Source organism: Hypomesus nipponensis, chromosome 21 (assembly GCF_054491055.1).
Source record: "Hypomesus nipponensis isolate SF chromosome 21, ASM5449105v1, whole genome shotgun sequence".
Classification (NCBI taxonomy): Eukaryota; Metazoa; Chordata; class Actinopteri; order Osmeriformes; family Osmeridae; genus Hypomesus; species Hypomesus nipponensis.
Genome location: NC_140381.1, coordinates 7,625,001 through 7,646,799, shown reverse-complemented (window position 1 = coordinate 7,646,799; position 21,799 = coordinate 7,625,001). Strand labels below are relative to the sequence as shown.

The following is a 21,799-nucleotide window of genomic DNA, read 5'->3' as shown; positions in this document are numbered from 1 at the left end:
GAATCATGGCATATTTTATAATTAAGTATTTACATCTATTTTATTTTATTATTTTCCCAAAATGTATTAATTAAAATCCTTAGAATGAGCATAAGTCTATTAATTCCTAAATATATTAAACATTATCAATTAAAATATACTATAATGTTTTAAATATGGCTAGCTGTGAAACAAGCAAGATTCAATTAGTTCAAACGTATGAGATTGGTTTACACATAGATATATATATATGGGTTTACGTGCAATTTTCAGGAAGTGAAATCGTTTTGAGGTGGAAATGACGTCATATTTCGCGCTTTCCCAACCGTTTGTCTTTTCGACCATTTCACCTCAGAGCTGCCTGCTTGGATCGTGACCCCCTTGGCTCTATAACGGTAAAGTATCTGCATTCATCTAATTTATCTGCTAGTAATTGCTTTGTGTACTTATGTTTTAGTTGTTCAGTTAATACCGTACTACACTAATTTGAATAATGTAATCCAGTAAATCTGTCATGATTGCAAACATTTTCGTCTAGTTTGATAGCTAGCTCTAAGTCTCACATGGTCGATGTTAGAACCTTCTAGGGTGGCTAATTTGAAGTTGGCATCAGTGGAATAGAAACATAGAATATGTTGCCTCATCTAAAGATTTGTTGCAAGTACTGTTCAAACTATACATAACCCTATAAATGTGTAGTTTTTTTTCTGGCTCCAAATTTAGGATGAACAATTAACGCTAGCTAACTGCTGTGGGTCAGCGCGAATGCTATTTTTAAGTATTAACATTGGAGTTAACTAGTGTTGCCCAGTAAAGCTGTACCAAAGAGACACATTTACATAGCTTCAGTGTTCCTGTGCATACATGGGAGACAATCACTGCAAACGAGCTGCAGTTCCTGTGCAGACAGGAGAACCTAGCAGAACGCCATCTCTGTAGCACTCCATCCAGTCCAGAACCCGGGGCCCTGAAGTCTCGACTTTTACGATACTCAAACGATGCGATGTTAATATACCTCTCTGATCTAACGAGTCTGACTAGCTGTCGTGACCTCTCAGGTGGGCTTTGGCTGTGATGGAAAGCTGGAGAGATGGTTGTTCTGCTAGGTTCTCCTGTCTGCACAGGAATTGCAGCTTCTTTGCAGTGGTCGTTAAAACCCGCTAAGGAGTAGCGTCACGCATATGTGATCATTCGAAAGCGTGCCCCACAGAGTACCGTCACACATGAGTGATTCTGAACATTCCAACGACTATTTTCCATAGACAAAACTAGATGACAAACGCTATAGTATGGCTTCAAAATTTACAATTAGGAGGCTAACAAGTAACACTAGCAGGTAGTAGCATTGTTACAAGTATTATGCTAGGTTGCTAGGTAACGGAAGCTAACTAAAGCTAGCTAACTTCCGTTTTGGAAAAGTAACTCACTCTGGTGGAAGCGTCGGTAATAGAACTCACTCCTTAAAACGTTTTTAAGAAGCCTAATGACGAATTATGGTCAGAATTATGTTGGCCCATGCTACACCCCTTCACCAGATATACAAAGACAGTACTACATTGTTAAAATCTTGATCTTCCCACTACATTGAAAACTCAAATTGTGTGTTTCCATTTAAAGTTAATGGTCTCCACATGTCGTTGTTAAGCCAATTACAGGTTGATGGTAAAAAATGTAAAACAATACTTGGGAAGTCTGAAAGTTATAGGAGTTGAGCAAACATTTTGTTCTTTTGTTCTCAGTATTATTATTGTCAGCATGCAGTGCATCAATAAAGGTATAGTTTCTAAATAATTTAGCTGACAATAATTGGATGCAAATATATGTTTCATTAATTTTCATATTTTTTTCTTTCATTTCAGCCCACTTCGAGATCTCTGCCCATTCCCCTGCCTTCCTCAATTAACGTATTGCTGATCGATGGTTGACAAGGTAATATCATGCATATTCCATGCCCATGCTAGCCAGTTCATTTTCTGGATTTTGTCAGCCTTTTGGTAAACAATGTTCCACTGTAAATTTAACCCGTGTGAGCATGTGTCTGAGACTGTTGTTCAATTTACTCAGCATACAAAGCTGCACAGTAACACTCCCTATTATCAATATCAATGTGGTGTACCTGACTGTCCTCGGATGTACCGGAAAGCCACTGTTCTGAAGACTCATATGTATAGAGACCACAAAGGACCAGAATCTTTGCAGCATTGCAAGCCACTTGATACACCCTTAAAGTGTGTGGCTCTGTCTTGTGCTTTTAAATGTGACACTGTGACCTTGCTTGTAAAGCATTTGAAGTCACACGTAAAAGACGGATTGGAAACTAAATGCCCATTCAGAGGTTGCAACCACAGCTTTACAGTTGCATCCAGTTTTGCATCACATGTTTCCAGGAAACACGCAAGTAGACGTGTAGAGGATCTGGATGAGTTGGTTCTAGATAAGTCTGTTCCCACAGAGCCTTTGAATCAGCCTGAGTCTAGTCAGTCATGTTTTGATATTTCTGATGAACAACATGAATCAGAAATGCCATTTGCTGTGGATGAAACCCTTTTTTTACAAAACCTTACACTTCTCTACTTAAAATTACAAGCTAAGCTATTGTTACCGGCAAGTACCATACAAACGATCATTGAGGACTTTCAAAATGCCCATGAGCTTGGCCTGTCACATTCCTTTAGCATTTTGAGTGAGAAGTTGAAGGTACTTGGAATTCCTGAAGCCACTATAAGCAACATTATTGATGAATTGAATGCAGGGGATCTACTCAAGCTCTATAATAGAGGAGTTCTGAGCACGGACATAAAGAGGAAGGGTGCATTTAAAAAGAGTTTCAACTATGTTGATCCTGTGCCACAGTTCTTAGGAACTGATGAAAACGGCAAAGAGTGCTTTGCACAATACATACCTGTGCTGGAGACATTGACTGCACTATTTAAAAGTCAGTCTGTTCAAGACCAGTATGCCGCCACCCGGTTGGAACCCTCTGCTCCTGATGTCTATCAGGATGTTAGGGATGGAGAGGGATTTCAAAACAATCTTTTACTGAAATCTGAGCCTTCCTCAATTGGTATAATACTATACCAAGATGCATTTGAGGTGGTCAACCCACTTGGTTCAGGGAAAAAAAACCATAAAGTGTTAGCAGTTTACTCAACCCTGACAGACATTTTCCGACACTATAGGTCGACCATCAATCAAATGCAACTTGTCCTCCTCTGTAAGGAGCGTGATTTTAAGTACTTTGGTACAAACAAAGTGTTTGAAACTCTGATCAAGGACCTCAAAGTCTTGGAGGAGAGAGGTTTTGTGATGCATGATGGCAGTGCAGTTAAAGGTACTTTGGTTGCCATTTCGGGAGATAACTTGGGCTCCCACTGTATTGGTGGCTTTTTGGAAAATTTCAGTCGGGCTGATTATTTCTGTCGGTACTGTGAGATAGATAGGGGCAGATTTGTGAACGAACCACATGAGTGTGGTACCATTACAACAGCAGAACTGTACAAAAGTCACTTGGATGATCTAAAAACTAGTGACACCAACTCTGTATGCGGCATTAAGTCTGACTCTCCTTTTAATCAGCTTGCTCATTTCCATGTTTGCCAGCCTGGCCTTCCACCATGCCTTGGCCATGACTTGTTTGAGGGTATCGTCTCTTATGACCTTTCTCTGTTTATTGACACTTTAGTCAAGGAGAAGCATTTTACTTACCTTCAATTAAATCGGTGTAAGAACCAATTCAAATACCAAGGAAATGATGGCAACGACAAACCGGCAGATCTCTCTCCTGGCTGTGAGAGATTAAGTGGGCATGCAGTTAAAAACTGGTGCTTTCTTAGATTGCTACCTCTCTTGGTAGGTGACAGGATAAAGAATCCTTGTGACAATGAGGTATGGCAGCTCATTTTGCAGCTAAGAGAAATAGTGGAACATGTCTGTGCACCAGCCATTACAGCAGGCCAGGTAGCTTATCTAAAAGTCATCATTGAAGAGTACATATACTACAGGAAAAAGCTGTTCCCTGACCATCCCCTAAAGCCAAAGCATCATTATTTGTGCCATTATCCAGAGCTGATCATACATTTTGGGCCACTAATCCGCCTGTGGACGCTAAGATTTGAAAGCAAACACACGTTTTTCAAACAGTGTGCCAGAAGATTACACAACTTCAAAAGTCTTTGCAAAACTCTGGCAGAGAGACACCAACTACTGCAAGCCTACTTGAGTGCAGGAAACCTGTTCCCTCCACCAATACAAGTAGAAAAGGGTACAGAGTTTTATGTGAACGATTACAACGACAGGATCAGAGCATCTGTAGCTAGTTATGAGTTTGAGTCACAATCTGCAGTGGCTTGTAACAGTGTAACAGTGAAGGGCACTGTGTACAAAAAAGGGATGTTTGTTTTGCTTGAGAACAAAGATGAAGAACTTTATGTTGGGAAAATTAACCTGGTCATTGTTCACCAAGATTCTGTGCACTTTGTGACAGAGAAACATACTTTTGTAAAGCTGATAGACATGGGCATCTACTGTGAATTAGGAGCAGCCCAAGAGGATTATGTTTGCATCAAGCACAAGGATTGGCTTGACTACCATCCTCTTCCAGCTTACAAAGTGCATGACCTGTCACTAATTGCCCTTCACCATTCTTTTTCAGTTTAAGCAGCCAGGTGAGAAAAGAAACGGGACTGTAAGAAAGACTGGCGGGTATCAGCCAATAAGAAACCGTCCTAGTAAATGTACTAGTTAAGAATCAGTTAGAAACATAGAGAATGACGGTTGGGTTTATTTCTTACACTCGTAATCTAAAATTTTGTTTAGTAGCTGAAAGAGTGCGTTCATCACGAAAGTAAGTTGTTTGTTGGTTATCTTATTTTCTCACCTACAGGGATAGTGACTAGTGGTAAAATAGAATGCACAACTTAATTATTGTGGATAGAGATAGATAAAATACAGATGGGAATAGTTTGTTCCAGTTAGGGCTGCAATGTTCAATCGATGACTAATCAACTATTAAATTAATCACAAACAGACCATTTGTGCACAATGGAAACTAATTCATGTTTAACACATTCTGATCTTTCAGATAATGAATCATCTAGAGATCAAGGAAGCAGTCTCATCTTTTCTACCAGGCCTTCCTGTTGAAACCCTGACTTCCTTGGTGGAAGGGTTTGAAGAGCTTGGTGTGGAGACCAGGGCAGACCTTGCTTTGCTACAAGAAAAGGATCTGGAGAAATACCTCAGACCAATCCAGTGTCGAAAACTGCTGAGTGGCATTCGGAATGAAGGTAAATCCATATTTTGACAGTGTAATGTGAACATTGGACAAACACGTGACATCAACTTCAAATAAACAAGTTTTAGTATAATTTTTATCTTCATCTGAGCATTAGGGGTGCTGATGAACATTTGGTCTTTAACAGCCGAATGGTACAAATTGCACCATTTAAGTTTACTTGTACAAACTGAAACTTTTTTCAGCAAGAATACTCGATCAAACTTTTTCCTTCTGTATATCTAATAATCTTTTCTTATTCTGTCACTTCTAGGATTTCCAGTGCTTGACATAGACTTTGGTATTGCCTCTCCACTTGGCTCAAGTACTCCATGTCCCTCATCATCAAGTTCTGAAAGCACATGCTCTTCTTTCCGCTCAAATACTCCATGTACCTCACTATGTACCTCACCAAGTACTCCAGTTCCCTCATCATCTTTGTCGTCACCCACAATTCCTGGCCAGCAATGGTATACAAACTTCCGGGTCAGATGGTACCAGACGCCAGCAGCAGTTCAAAAAGCAGTGGCAGATCAAACAAGAGCATCACCAGGGGACAGAAGAGATATGGTGAAGGTAGTGGTGGACCAAATGTTGGAAAATGATCCCAACCCCACCAGAGGGATGTGTCAAAGCATTGCCCGGAGCATTGTAAGGGACTATCCGAATACTTTTGCTGATGTTGGGAAAAAAGGAGACATTATTGGAGATGGCTGTCACTCTCTTCTTCAGCAAATTAAAACGAGAGTAGAATATAAAAATAGAAAAAACACTCTTGCACGGCGACGCAGAGAGAGAAGGCCCCACATTGGAGTGGCAGAGGGGGCCAGAGAAATGGCAAGAGGCCCTGTGGATCAGTACGGATGTGTGAGGTGGTGTCCTGAAGAGCTTCCTGCTGGAGAGACCGAGGCAACCTTGGATGAAATGAAAAGGCAACTGTGCAACATCTACTCAGAGGAAGGGATGGGCGGGGCAGAGAGAGCTGACATTCTGATGGAGAAGACCTACATCATTCAGCGCCGGTACCTGAACAGTGTGCCTGCACCAGCCATTGCAGAAATAAAGGAGGAATGGCCTTTTCTCTTCTCGCAAAGAGGCCTTTACTCCCACTTTGGTCTGCTGACAGATGTCTCCATTCTCAATAAGTTGCAAGAGGCCATGAACGGAAAAGGCAGTACAGCCATTCGTTTCTTCCAGGAACACAGCCGTCGTCCTGGGATCGAGGATGTCCTGAACACTTACGAGCCAGAGACTTCAGACAAGGCTGCATGTGTCCTTATGCTCCTGATGGCATATTTCAAAGAGCCCAAGAATTCCATCATGCTTGAGAATGATGTAAGTTGTTTAAAAGATTTATTTAAAAAAAAGTGATTTCATTTCATTCTCTTATGCACCATGTTGAACATATGCAACTGTTGATGTGTGTTGTTTCTTATTTTACAGCCGTGTGCTACAGCTGCTGATGTGCAGAGGACAGTGACGTTACCAAGCACCCCCTGCTTGATTGTCCAAGGTATTGTTGACATCTGGATTTGATATTGATATTTTGAGCTGTATGTGGTTATTTTAAATAGGCTTAATGTTCTCTGGTGTCAGGTGTGCTAAGAGACAGTCAATTAGACCAATAACAATGGTCAGTGAGTGGGCCACAGTTTTCAAAAGCATTCAATGTTGAACATTTTAAATGAATGAAATTCAAGAGAGCATTCCTCTCTTGTGCAGCATTCCACTTCTTTACAGTAGTGATAGATGGGTATCTCTGTTCCCTTCAGGCGACCTGATGAAGCCTAGCACCTGGATGCTATCCATTGAAGGACAGGTGGTGATGGGACCACATGATCGCTTTATCAATGGGATAGCTGCGGTTTTTGCAAGCTACTACAATTTGAACCTGCAATATCCTGAGGATGGCTCCTGCACTTTGGAGTTTATCCAAAGGTATTGTAACACTTAAAATAACACTGGACTGTATTGCTTTTTTATCTTGCTTGGATAGTATTTATGGTTGTTCATTTGGCATTTTTTCCTGCCTCCAATGCTTTATTACCTAGACTGATTTTGATGAATGAATGATGAGTTTTAGGAAATGTCCACAAGATACTAAATTATGTCAAGTACGATTTGGTTGAAGGGAGGGCACCACTGCATGTGCCTTAGATAAATAATGCAATATTAAATCTGTAAAACTGAAAGTTGTCTTTGCTTATCGTTTACAGGTGCTTCTTGGGCATTAACCCAGAGCAAGGCTCAAAATCCAAGAGGCGTGGAGGCATAAGCCAAAATGTGAGCACACTCCAAAGAAAGCTTGTTGACTTTGAGTGGTCTTTGTAAATATGAAATAGTAGTGTTAAAAATGAAAATGTATGTTAAGGGACAGCCCTATAGTAAATTGTATAATTGAATAGTGAATTTAATTTAAATGTATGGTAAGGGACAGCCCTATAGTAACTTGTATAATTGAAAAGTGAATTTAATGAAAATGTATGTTAAGGGACAGTCCTATAGTAAATTGTATAATTGAATAGTGAATTTAATGAAAATGTATGTTAAGGGGACAGCCCTATAGTAAATTGTATAATTGAATAGTGAATTTAATACTTTTTTCATTATTAAAAAGTTAAAATGAGTATCGTCTTTGTTGTCTTAGTTCTTGCTTTGACTTTTAGTTTAGCAAATCCAAAGCACGTTAGTGTGGTAAAATCACAGTTAACAACTCAAATTTGCAGTATTTTGCAGTGTTAATAAAATTGTAAATGTACAGTAAATTACTGGCTACTAGTTGCATTACTTTTACAGTAAAAGTGTAAATAAACAATATTTTAATGTATAATAAAAAATAAAAAATGTACAGTAAATTACTGGCAGTAAAAAAAAAAAAATACAGACAATTACTGTAATTTATATACAGTAAGACAATGTAATTTCACAGCTACATACTGCTATATCACAGTAATTCAATGACAGGACAACTGTGAAGTTACAATATACTGCTGTAGTTGTCTTGCATTTTACTGTGAAATGTTTACAGTTAATTATTGTGAAACATGTGCAGTACATTACTGTGAAATATTTATAATACATTACTGTAAAATTACTGTGAAAGTAATGCAACTAGTAGCCAGTAATTTACTGTAAAGTTACAGTGAAATATTTTACAGTGTTGGCTTAACATATTCTTGGTTGATAAGATGCTTTTAAGCTGCATCATTAGTGTCTGTCGCTGGTCAATACATTTTTCATCATAAAGCTGGATTGTCCCAATATTTTACTCTTCCCCAGTTACCTAAATAAACACCAATAATTCTGACTCTATTTGTATTTCAGTACACTTGGAAGTTGCACTCTACTATGCATTTCCATTTTATTAATCTACACATACAGTGCATTTAGTAAAGCAGATAATTAACATCCCCAGCAGTGCACAACTTAACAGTATTTCAGTAGTCAGGGCCAAGGAACTGTATTTTACCAGACACAGTGCATGAATATCATCGCAACTACATTTAAACAATTCTATAAGGATAGTGCAGCACACAAACACCCACAGTGCAAAATAATTTAGTAGGTGCAGAATGCATTTGCAAGAATCCCAGACACAACAGTTTCAACTTTCATAGCAGTGTCAGATTTAGACACTAAATCTAAACACCAGATTTAGGCAGCGTCAGATTTAGACACTAAATCTAATGTGTGCTTGCTTGCACACTTCCATATCTGTATGTATTTGGGAGGGGAAGTGGGCATATGTGCATAGCTTGAAATAAAGGTGCTAATGACATGAACAGCATCAAATATCTTGTTTGGCTCTACCGCTCGGTCAGTGAGGGGGAAGTGGCTTACAACAAGCCAGCATCATTTATTTCTAAAACCACACAAACATCTCCAAAACAAATTGTTCATGCTCCCTTTAGTGAGCTGCAATGTACACTCTCTTTAAAATTAAAGATACATTTTATTTTTTTACAGCAGTCAAGATTTGTTTTTTGTTTGATAAATGTTTTATTTTTTAGGTGTGCTAAATTCAAGATTCAGGTATCTGTTAGACGAAAAGCAACATAATGGCAGCCATACATTCTGAATCGTACCTTTTTCTAAGTACCTTGACTTGCTGTATATGATTAAATCCTGGAGTCCTTTTATAATGTCATGATTGCATGCATGTACTAATTCTTACATGTGGCCGTAAATGGGTACATTTTTTTTTTTTTACAAAACCGAGTGTTATGTTATGTATCATAGCACAGTGATGTTAGACAAGCGCCACTGCCACACAGCACAGAAGTGCGGTTTTAGTGGTCTTCATAATAATTATCGTAACGACCAATAGGGCGCAGCAGAGACTCAGTCATGACCTTAATGAGCCAGGTGCAGGTGCAGCTGCATTAATAGGCCAGCGGCGAGAAGGTTTGTAAAGGAAGGTAGCATGTGTATAGGTCATGACTCAATTAACGAAGTCGTGTTTGTTGTAACCCATTGTGACATTTGAGTTACATTAAGTTACTGTGTAGCTATGTGATCTTTGCTTCATTGTTGGTACGGAGATGGCTTCAACTCTTCACAAGTGGCCTATTGCAATGACCCACTGCAAACAATACATTTATGGAATGCTTATTCTCTTACTGGACAGATCAATGTGCTCAGAATGAGTGTCCAGAACAGTGCATGTTGGCTGGCGAGCCTGTCTATTTAAGAGCGATCTCTTTGTTGGAAATAAAGGGAATTCATAATGCATAAAACAATTACCTTCAAGCTGTCACGTTCGGTGTTAAGAATGAGCATACAGGCTACTGGCAACACATCAAACGTGCGTGCTTCACATGTCAGTGCTCTTCAATGACGCCTTATGTTCAAATAAAAACCCACTTTAACTGTCACCGTGTGACTACGCATTGGGAAGGGGGGGGGGAGTTCATGCAAGGAATACAGCACGCTCAGGATCTAATGGGACGTGCGTAAAAGGCACTAACGTCGCCCCTTCCACTCGTGCGCTCGAGATTCCCTGTACACGCTCGTGTGGTATCTTTTGAAGCAGTCCCACGAAGTGAACATCAGGCTCTTAGCAATATATCCAGAGACACGACCTAAAATACTTGTAGTAAGTGTATGGTCCATCGAGCGGCAACGCATAAGCGCACGGACTCACCAACTGAGGAGACGCATCGGGAACCAGTATTATCTCAACAAACATATCGGAGGAGAAGGGATCTTTTTCAAACTTCAATAATTTGTCCAGGTCTATAGCTAATCATCACTGACTATAGCATGAAGAAGACGGCAAATTCAGGTATGTCCGTATTATTATTATTATTAAAAAACATTAACAGTTTTATTTAATTGTTTTTTATTTTAAGTTTTGATATCCTCACTTGATATGTATCGGCGTATTTGGTGCTTTCTGCCTATTATGCTACCCTCCACGACTATTATCAACCTCTCTCCACATGTTTCTCTTACGTTAAATATACCTATAGAACTAAATACAATAATTCATTTGTACTGGCGAGGAAAGGACTCTTAAAATCTGTTTATTCTGTAACTCTAGTTTCCTTTTCTTTTTTTTTTTCGTAACTTAATTGTGCGAATGTGTAGTGTCCTTGGGGAAAAAGCCCCAAGTTTTTGTATCCATTAAGGGCAATCTCATTATGCATTATCGTCTGTCCCTTCTTTCCTCTATGTGAATGTGCTGGCACCCCCAGGCTAGATCTATTAATACACACCACACACACAGTTTGTGTGGGTGTGTGTATGTTCATGCTTGTGCTAAAGTGCGTTTGTGTGTGTGTGTGTATATTTCTGGACATATGCGCTCTCGGATGCGTTTTGCACGCATATACGTGTGTGTGTGTGTGTGTGCGCATATGACCACCCCTGGCATGGCCCAGAACCCATCTGCTCTCCCTGCTCCGGCTCCCTCTCTCTGGGCGAGGGAGCACGGTGGATCACAGGACATTCTGAATTGGACACAAGCTGAGGCCTCTTACTCAGCATTAGTGTTGGGGATACAGGCTTGATAATCATCCAAAAGCCCAATAATTTCTCAATAATCACTTTAGCCTACTCACAGACATACACTGACACGGCCACACCAACCCACAAACACACACCATCAACCCCCCCCCACACACACACACAGTCTCACACACACAGTCTCACACACAGTCTCACAAACACACACCCACATACCTCTTACAAGTTCAGTCACGTCTTATGACCCATTAGGGAGATGGCCTATTGGTCTTTCCCACCTCCCTGTGGCTGCATCTGTCTACAGGGTCGTCCTTATCAGGAGTTGTCACTGTTTGTCTGCCTCTCTCTCTCTACTTCCATCCCTCTCTCTCCTTACCTTTTCATCTCCTTTTGAGTGCAATGTGTCTTAAAATGGAACGAGAAGTGTCACTTGTACCTAAAAGGTGCGTTAGATATGGATGTGCATGCTGCACTAGGGGTGGGAAGACACCTTTGACCTCCTCTCCTGACAGAGATCTAGTTAGGCCCCTAGGTTATTGCAAAAGATCTATGGCTGTCTTGTACTCTATCTCCAGCGATATTCTGTCCTTTAGGAATGTCCACAAAGCAGAGGGACGTCTGTTTTTTTTGTGGCTCCCATGGTCTCTCATAGACTAGAGGGGTGCATGCTGGGTATTTTCGAGTAACAACCCTGCATGAGATGAAGCCCAGAGTGCTTCTCTCTCTCTCTGTCTCTCTTACTATCTTTATGTTCCTCTCTCTTTCCCTCTCCAGCTTACTCTCTCCCCTTCTCTCTTTCTCTCTCCCTCTCCCTGAACTGCATTCCCCCCCCTTCCCATTTATCTCTGTCTTTTCCCCACGCATGAGGAAACCCAGTCAACACTGCACTGCACTCTCCTCTTAATGCTGTGGTCGCTTAAAAACATGTCTTGTCCTCACGCTGAATAGGCTCTTTTGTGGCCAATCACGTCGCTCTCGAGGCAGTTGTGAATTTGTTACCCTTTCTAACTTTGATAGTGACCTCAATTCAATGTTGACGTCGCACTCTGGAGCGGAGAGTGATACTTTTGGAATGCAAGTTTATCAAAGTTCAGTTGAAACTGATATTTCGTACTTTTTCAGAGGTTGAATAAGAGATTGTACGGACTATTTGACTCTCGTCACGACAAGTGATTTTCTTTAGTCTCCTATTCAGTTTCTACTGTGGCTGAAAATGGCGCCCAACCTAAATTGTGTGTTATCAACGACTTGCTCCACTCATCATAGTATCTGTGTATTTTCTGAAAGGGTATTGTCAAGTCTTGTTGGTGAACGTGAGTGTTTAGTAGACACCAGAGGGAACACACTCAGCACAGCCAATATGGAGAAGTGACTGACTTTGGCATCATAGTGCCCATAGCCCCCCCCTGACTGGGTTTGGCCGGGGGGACACTGTCGGACTACAGTTGACCTGCCCCTATAATCCCATAGATGACACATGGGATGTCAAGTTTCATTCCTTTTGGAACTGCAACACAGTTGTCCTAGCATGAACATGTCACTAGGGGTCTCTAGACTTTGGATTCGACGGCCTCTCACAAGGTTATGAACAGTGTGCAGGCTATCATCCATCCTCCTTCCCTCCCACAGAGACAGGTCCCCATAGACAGCCAACAGATGAGGAGAGTCAATACTTCTCTTTATTTCTCTGCAACAATGGTTCCTCACAGCTCGTCCAGATTCTCCGGGTGTGAATCATACAGCGTTTGGCCCGCGTTCAGTAAAACCCTCTGGTGCTAAACCTCCCTCTACAGATACCAAATTAGCGTTTGCTCCAGATGACTATCAGCTTAAGTTTTTACCCTTGTTCCCTGCTCTTAAACTCATCATTCCAGCGAACGGATTTATCGTCCCCTGAAAGCGAGTATCTCTCACCTTTTGGTTTCCGCATATTAAGAGCACGGCACAAAAGCTCCCTGCTTAGTCTTGAAGGATTTGTGAAGAGACTTAAGTCAGGTTCTCTGAATTTGCTCTGAAACTTCCCTGAAAGTATGTGCGACTGCCGTCTCACTGGCCTCATTTTCAGCTTCCCACAAAGAGGAAGTGACTTCTGATTTATTATGTTCAATTTGCCTCTCGTCCCGGTCCCAGATCCTATCGGATTAGGCTTGCCGCCCGTGGCTAAGAATTCAACTTCGTCAGAATAAAAAAAAACGAACAACATACCGCCTGAACGCCGCTTGCTCGAATGACATCATCGTAGTGTGTCAGAGTTCAGATATAAATAGTGTGCCGCGATGCGTTTCGGGGCGGATGACGTCATTGTTGAACTAACACTCCCCCCACCCCCCATCCCCTCCCTTCCCCCCCAACATACAGAAGAGAACGGGCCGTGTCACATGGACTTACTGTGATGTGGAGCCTTCTAGCATTAATGATTCCCTGCCTTCGTTAAAATAACACCTGATGTTCTCGGCAGATACCCACGGAATGCCTTTTTTTACGGGGTCGTTGTTGTCCAGAAAATGAGCTTATGAACATCAACGCACACGTGTTTCATGTTAAGTTTTGTTGAGTCATCTAAATGGCGGAATGTGTTCTAACGTATCATTAGTCTTGTCAATTATTAGTTGCGTGTTATCCCGGTCATGAGCCATGGATAGAACACTTCACTCTCCCTGCTCTTTTGTTGATCTGGGAGAGCTACATCAAGAGATCGCCACAGAGCTCATGTGTCAAGGGCTCTCTCTCTATCTCTCTCTCTCACCCTGTCTCTCTCCCTCTCTCTCACCCTCTCTCTCACCCTCTCTCTCTCTCTGTCTCTCTGTCTCTGTCTCTTTCTCTGTCTGTCTGTGTCTGTCTCTCTCTCTCTCTCTCTCTCTCTCTCTCTCTCTCTCTCTCTCTCTCTCTGTCTCTCTCTGTTTCTCTGTGTGTGTATGTGTAGACTGTCTGGGTCACCGGTGCAGATTTAGACATCAGGAGCCCGGCATGTTGATTACAGGGGCTCAAAGCCACAGAGAACCACAGGAACTCTCTCCCCCCCCCCTCTCTCTCTCTCTCTCTCTCTCTCTCTCCCTCTCTCACCCCCCCCCCCTCTCTGCCCTGTCTCTGGTTCTGCCTCTGAGTTCTGTGTAAACTGTATCTCTTCCACTCCCTCGTTTTCTCCCTTTCTGTGCTTCTCTCTTTTTGTTTTCTTGGTCTATTTCTCGGCCTATCTCTCTCTCTCTCTCTCTCTCTCTCTCTCTCTCTCTATTTCTCTCTCTCTCTCTCTCTCTCTCTCTCTCTCTCTCTCTCTCTCTCTCTCTCTCTCTCTCTCTCTCTCTCTCTCTCTCTCTCTCTCTCTCTCTCTCTCTCTCTCTCTCTCTCTCTCTCTCTCTCTCTCTCTGTCTGTCTGTCTGTCTGTCTGTCTGTCTGTCTCTCTCTCTCTCTCTCTCTCTCTCTCTCTCTCTCTCTCTCTCTCTCTCTCTCTCTCTCTCTCTCTCTCTCTCTCTCTCGTCTTGCACCATCCCATGAGTACGTAGGATCCAAAATGTTTGTTGTGATGTAACTGGGGGATAACATAATAATATTTGTGCTGTTTTGACTGCCCAAATAAATATATATTTTGAAAAGTAAACAAAAAAGTATTTTGCCATCCTTCCATCTCTTATTGTGACTCAGTGCAGTCCAGTGTGCCAGGACGGAGGTGTTTCTGACCACGGACCACTGACCTGGGGCCTGTGTTTAAAATCAGACGGGCCTTCTGGACTGAATATATGAATAAAGAAAAAGAGAGGCACGAAGAGACAATAAGGGAATGAGAGAGAAAGAGCAAGAGAGACAGACAGGCAGATGATAAGAGAGTGAGACAGACAGAGAGACTAAGATGGAGAGAGAGACAGAGAGACTAAGATGGAGAGAGAGACAGAGAGACTAAGATGGAGAGAGAGACAGAGAGACTAAGATGGAGAGAGAGAGACAGAGAGACTAAGATGGAAAGAGAGAGACAGAGAAAATAAGATGGAGAGAGAAAGACAGAGAGACTAAGATGGAGAGAGATAGAGAAAATAAGATGGAGAGAGAGACAGAAAGACTAAGATGGAGAGAGAGAGATGGAGAGACTCAGATGGCGAGAGAGAGAGACAGAGAGACTAAGATGGAGAGAGAGAGACAGAGAGACTAAGATGGAGAGAGAGAGACAGAGAGACTAAGATGGAGAGAGAGAGAGAGACAGAGAGACAGAGAGACTAAGATGGAGAGAGAGAGAGAGAGAGACAGAGAGACTAAGATGGAGAGAGAGAGACAGAGAGACTAAGATGGAGAGAGAGAGAGAGAGACAGAGAGACTAAGATGGAGAGAGAGAGAGAGAGACAGAGAGACTAAGATGGAGAGAGAGAGAGAGAGAGACAGAGAGACTAAGATGGAGAGAGAGAGACAGAGAGACTAAGTCTCCCTCAGCTGCAGTGGAGCCTGGAGACTGTGAGGATATCCCATTGGAGCGCACTGGCTGCCAGCTTCCTGCCCCCGCTCTAATGACTACCTTATGGTAGGGAGACATCCAGCTGAACTACCACAGCCTGGCTTCGGACAGACACAGAGTGCAGCCCCAGCACTTTGACAGCTTCACATACGATGGCGTCTGAAAGAAAGAACGAAAAATCGAATCTATAGTCCACCAAACATATTTTCTTTCCTTCAGATCCTTTGGGGGGGTTTAGTTGTCTGTTGAAGCTGAGGGATTGGGGTTTTTGGATTCGGTTGGAGATGTTAGCCAGGTTACCTCGTTTGTTGTTGCTCTCCGGTCTGCATTGTGGTTTCAGGTGGGGCTGTGTTTGTTTGTGTTTATGGTGTGAGTCTGTTAAATCCGTTTGAGGGAGTGTCCGAGGCCAGAGGGAAGACTGGTGCCAATGCTCATTCAGCTACATGAGGCCGTGAATTTAAAACTTTATTTGGACAAGTGAATTTATGAGCTCAGAGGAGTACTTTTATACACTGTTTAAATTCCCCAATCATTTGAGGTAAAAGAGAATTCCTGGTGCCAGAAAATATCAGGCGAGTAGCATGTTTTGGACGTACTGAATGTGTAGCTATATTTACGTGGGCAATCAAAACAAGTCTCTCATACTTGACTGTCCGTGAACCAAAGCATTCCTGAATTCCAAAGTCTGCACCCTAGGTCAATTACCTTCCTCACCCTTGGCAGGAAATGCCAAGAGAATGAGTGAGAACCAAGCAGAGACTCTGCTCCAACACCCTTAAACCGTATCCTTTCCTCCGCCCTTCCTTGAAGTAATCCCTCACTAGACTTAAAAGACAGGGTTGGAATCAGTTCCAACCCCACCGCTTCCTTTCCACCAGTCTATTGATGTTCATTCATCAATGTCAAAGTTGGATACCAGGACGCATCTCCACAGTTCACTGTGCCCCTCACAGTCCTGGAGCTCCACAATATAGTCCTCCCCCCCATCCCCTCTCCTCTGCGCCCCTGGAGAAAGTCACCCTCAGTGGGGTCGATCCTGCGGACCATGTGGCCGCCATCAGGAGAACCGGAGCTAGGACGACTGGATCAAATCAAGGCTGCGTTTTCCTGCCATTAGGCCAACGTTCCATTCGTGGTGTTTTGTAGGTGGATTTGAGCCCAAAGTAGGTTAGTTTGCAACAACAAAAAAGCGAGACGTCAACCGTCCTTCCTGTAGTTGATATTTGAACTTGGGAAATGTAGTCCAGAGTATTCCCCCCCCTGGTCTGACAGAGGCCACAGAGAGGGCGAGGAGGAGGAGAGACCAATGGAGTACCTCCTGCACCGTCCGTGTTACTGTAAACGGAGGTGGGTTTGACAGAGAAGAGAGAGTGAGTGTGTGCATCCCAGGTCTGTGCATGTGCCTGGGAGAGAGAGACACACGCTTCCGTGTCGATGGGCCAACGCGTTCCACACGAGCATGCCGGCGTGTACCCATGACGATGTACGAGCGTGCGTGCGCGCGACCCAGTCCCCCGAGGCCCCTTCCCCAGATGTGCCGAGGCCAGATCCCTTCTTTCCTTCTCCTCCCTTCGACTGTTATCTCTGCCCCTCCTCCTCCGCCCACCCACCCACCCATGTTCCCTTCACCTTCTCCCCTCTCTCCGTTCCTCTGCTTTTATTGTTCCTCTCTGTTCGTCCTCTCCTCCTTTGTGCGTGGCCGGGTTCTGGGCTTGTCTCTAGAGAGGGCGCGCGTGGTGGCACAGCCTCTGGGCCGTTATGTAACCGAGTGGAGCACGTTTGAGTCACACGTCCGGCCATAGGTCATGTCCGAAAGAGACAGCTTACATTATGCCCCCCCCCCCCCCCCACCTCGAAAGGCTCAACACTCATCACTGAATGTAGACTGCTTTTTTAAGGCTGTGTGTGTTTGTTTGTTTGTGTGTTTGTGTGTGTGTGTGTGTTTGTGTGTGTCTGATTCTTGTGCTTGAGTGCACATGCACACGTGTATGTCTGCCGCTAATGCCCATCTGCCCTTCCGCACAGCAGCATGGATAGGTTGTGTGTGTGTGTTTGTGCACAGCTGAGTGTGTGTGTGTGCTTACAGGATGTACGGTCATGCGAGAGGAATCTGCCTGGGTAACGCAGACAAAAGTGTGTGTGTGTGTGTGTGTGTGTGTGTGTGTGTGTGTGTGTGTGGTGGGAGGACCGGAGTGTACCCAGTAGGGATGATGGAGGGGAGGTGGTGAAAGGTATGAGCGAGGCAGCTCCACTCTGAGCAGAGAGAGGGAGAGAAGGGCGGAGCTGCGATGCTTGTATCCATGCTGCCGCTAACATGCTGTCATGGTGTTTAGAGGAAGAGCTGCCTAAAGCACAGAGAGAAACAGGAACTAGCCTAAACAAGCACGCTCACATTTAGGATCTTATATGGCTGTCATGTTAGTCGTCAAGTGGAATCGGAAGAAGTCAGTTCAAGCGCAGTGATATTATTTTGTGTGTGTGTGTCTGTGTGTGTGAGCAAGTCATTTGGACTCCGGCCAAAGGGGCTTTTTCTGTTCTGGGCAGCTGAGCTGTACTGAGTTGCTGGGTAGACCTCCGGGGTTTTCCCCTGACATTTGGTCCCCACTTCCCAAAAAGTTAATTAAAACTTGATAAGAGCAGTGTCTGCATTTTAAATCAACTTTTTGACATAAAATGATGTTGGTGTGTGTGTGCGTGCGCATGTTTTGGTGTGTGTTGCGTGCGAGTATGTGTTTTGGGTGCGTGTTTGACTTGACCCTGTTACCAACGTCCCAAACGTCTGGAGACTGAGTGCGAGGCTGTTTAAGCCAGGGGTGCAGACCACAGGTCTCTGTTCTTAAAGCATTGTTGTGTAACAAACATCCCGCTTCCATACCACTGAACTCTGCATCAAGCAGGTGCACGGTCATCCACTTCAGTGACTTTTAATACCTTTATTCTTTATTGATACACATGTAGCATACACAATTATTTACACACACTCACACACCCACACACACACACACTCTTGCATCCAAGTGGGAATCTCACTCACTCAGTAGGGGTTATCTGCACCCTCAGATCCCTTTTGAAAATAAACTTCTTATCTGGTATCTGTGTGGCCCTCCTGCACACGCCGTATGTGTGTGTGCGCCCTGCCTCTGCTTCTCTTCAATCCTCCACCAATGACGTCATGCGGGCCCCTGGGCATGTGGGGGAGTGGTGGGACTGTGTGTGTGTGTGTGTGTGTGTGTGTCTCGGTACGTATGCTTCATTTCTTTGAAATGGTGTGCTCAACATGAACACCTTCTGTTGACTAACTTTTCCTCCCATGTCGCAACACAGCCATTTCAAAAGAGGAAGATACCAAGGCAAGAAAAAAACGAAATTGCAAAAGTAAGGTCGAGCTTAATGTTATTCTGTTATTGTGCAGCAATAACAGAACCACCACACAGCTGAAAGTGGCTTTGGTTTGGAAGATGTCGTCGAAAAAAACATCCCAGCTCAAGCACTTACACAAACACACTCATTCACTCACTCCCGGCCCGGCCCTGTCATAACCAATATTAGAGCAGCCTAGATAGTGAGAGGCGTCTGTCATCGGGCCAGCCAAGACAAACACCAGGGCGTATCGCATTGTCCCCATCCCTGTCCTCACCCCCACTCTCACCCTAAACTAAACCAGCCCAGGTCACATCCTATCTAAAGTTCTATACCGCATAGTGTTTAGCCTATATTAGCCTGTTAGCCTGCTAGCATTTGTCAGCTAGCGTTTAGCTCAGGGATGTTAGCTAGCTCTGCAGGATGTGCGGAGGAATGGGAGGTCCTCATGAGACAAGAGAAGAAGTTGGGTGTTGTAACATGGACCCCTATGCTATCTTTCCATACGCACACACTCACTCACTCGCACTCACACACACAAACACTTGTGTGTTTGTTTGGGCATTTCTCGCCCAGACGGCGGCTTGTTAAGTGGCCCTTGACCCTGTCGAAGTGTAAGGTGGGAGGGTCAAAGTCCCCCTACCCTGCAGGACCAGGGGAGGGTGTGGAATGTTCTAGACCTGTTAAGTGACTCCAGTGTTTGTTTTCATTGATTAAAACACACTACATGAGTCTCCTTAAGTCACTGAACTTCTCTCCTGTTCTCTTCAATTTCTCACTTATAGGTCATGGTCATTTAAGGTCTTTGCTCAGACAATGTTGGTGTGTGTGAGTGCGGTTGTGTGTGTTGTGTTGTTCGACCCTCCAGACCTGCCCAGTGGGTTATTTTCCAGAACTTGGAGACTCATGGACGTAGGTTTCATTTCAAAGACACAAAGCAGCCTCAGTGTCTGGAGAGAGAGAGAGAGAGAGAGAGAGAGAGAGACAGGGAGATACAGACAGAGAGAGAGAGAGACAGAGAGAGACAGGGAGATACCGACAGAGAGAGAGAGAGAGAGAGACAGAGAGAGACAGGGAGATACAGACAGAGAGAGAGAGAGAGAGACAGAGAGAGACAGGAAGATACAGACAGAGAGAGAGAGAGACAGAGAGAGACAGGGAGATACAGACAGAGAGAGAGAGAGACAGAGAGAGACAGGGAGATACAGACAGAGAGAGAGAGAGACAGAGAGAGACAGGAAGATACAGACAGAGAGAGAGAGAGAGAGAGAGAGACAGAGAGAGACAGGAAGATACAGACAGAGAGAGAGAGAGAGAAACAGAGGAGAACAGAAAGAGAGAGAGAGAGAAAAAAACAACAGAGAGACCTCCACATGACCAGCACATGGCCGTTAACGCCGCGTCCACTCGTCATCATGACAGACCGAAGACATTACTGCGAGAGCTGGGAGAGGAGAGGAGGAGAGCGTGAGCGAGGAGAGGGGGAGGCCAGTGGGAGGGGGACCCGGTGACTAAGTCAGGGAGAGACGGAGAGAAAGGGGAAGTCTTTGGGAGGGAAACCAAGCCGAGAGAGGGAGAGGAGAGCGAAGAGAGAGGAGAAGTTACATGTGGCTCTTTGAAGCAGTGTCCACATTATGGAGCGAGACAGAATAGCCGGTAAGAGTCCCACTAACTTCAGTTTCTCCTCACTTCCAGGACTTTTTGTTGTGAAAGAATGTTCTCCCCCCACCTCTCTCTCTCTCTCTCTTTCTGTCTCTCTCTCTCTCTCTCTCTTTCTGTCTCTCTCTGCTTGAACTTTGGGACTTTCAAGGTAGCCGTCTCTGTTCTGTCTAGAAGCAGTGATTCTGGGTCTCGTTTGCTGCAGAGGGGCAGTAGACTGAAGATTGGGGCACCCCATTAAGTGGTGTGTCTGTGTGTGTGTCTGTGTGTGTATGTCTGCGAAAACTATCTGCTCACCTGGCTTATTTGTTATGAATTTTGTAGAAAGAAGAACCCTTCCGTTTGTGTAGTTCCTCTCGGTGTAGCAAAGTAGATCATCTTTCTGATTCACTGCAATTGAATCGGTGTTGCTTCAAGTGTCAGATATAAACTTCCCCTTCAACTCCACAAAAGTGATGCTACGGAAAAATTGTGGAAACCGTTGGAATGGATGTTAAAATAGATACAGTGAGTAATAATCTGGATGCTGGATGCTGGTTGACCGCACAATGTAATGAGAATGATTCACTGCAGACTGTAAGGTTTGTGTGCGTGTGCGTGTGTGTGTGTGTGTGTGTGTGAAAGAGGGAGACTGCTAGTGCTCGTGTTGTAGTCACACTATGGACGACAAGCTCGATTAGCCAGGCTGTCGTCCCTGAACTCTGACAGAAGCATCTATTCCGAGTTCCTCTGAAGGATGAGCTCTGCATCAGTCAGAGCTAGCACGACTGACTGTGAAACTTTGTATCTTCTCTTGAGGAACATGTCGCACGTGAGTGTGTGTGTGTGTGCTGGTGTATGTGTGCGAGGAAAGTCGAGAAATGTCAGCCTGTGTAAATGCGTGAAGGCCGTCGGGACGTGTGCGTGTGTAACTAACTTTGCCTCAGGACAACCTTGTTGGTCATCTGCACTGTCACCCTTGTCTAGTGTCGCAACTTCAGTTCCTTCATAGTGTCACGACCATCTCTGATAACTCATCTCTAAGAATAAACGTTTGTTAGATTGACTGTACCTTTGGTGGATATTGTTTCAGTTGGAGTTTTCTCTGTACTCGCTCCCCATTGGAGCTAAAAGCTGGTATTTAT

At 43.8% G+C, this 21,799-nt stretch overlaps 2 protein-coding genes across 4 annotated transcripts in view; both read left to right on the top strand.

Annotated features, from left to right (window-relative positions):
• The first annotated feature begins 288 nt into the window (after positions 1 to 288).
• On the top strand, positions 289 to 7,900 carry LOC146237714 (uncharacterized). 2 transcript variants are annotated; one of them, XM_084685862.1, is made up of 7 exons: positions 289 to 374; positions 1,839 to 1,908; positions 5,060 to 5,264; positions 5,526 to 6,586; positions 6,695 to 6,764; positions 7,024 to 7,189; positions 7,468 to 7,900. In XM_084685862.1, exons 2-7 carry the CDS (start codon positions 1,897 to 1,899, stop codon positions 7,580 to 7,582), a joined length of 1,629 nt encoding a protein of 542 aa, XP_084541988.1. In that variant the 5' UTR covers positions 289 to 374; positions 1,839 to 1,896; the 3' UTR covers positions 7,583 to 7,900. The 2 variants fall into 2 exon arrangements, with proteins under 2 accessions (XP_084541988.1, XP_084541989.1); XM_084685863.1 differs by lacking the exon at positions 289 to 374 and adding an exon at positions 1,735 to 1,753.
• Positions 7,901 to 10,246: 2,346 nt separating this feature from the next.
• The window catches only part of septin9b (septin 9b), a 58,068-nt gene continuing 46,515 nt past the window's right edge, over positions 10,247 to 21,799 (top strand). Inside the window, exon 1 of one of the 2 annotated variants that reach the window (XM_084685111.1) lies at positions 10,247 to 10,535. In XM_084685111.1, the coding sequence (XP_084541237.1) occupies positions 10,514 to 10,535 (22 nt within the window). In that variant the 5' untranslated portion in view covers positions 10,247 to 10,513. Of the gene's footprint in view, positions 10,536 to 20,537; positions 20,673 to 21,799 lie in introns of those variants that run through there. The other variant, XM_084685110.1, reaches the window with a different exon arrangement.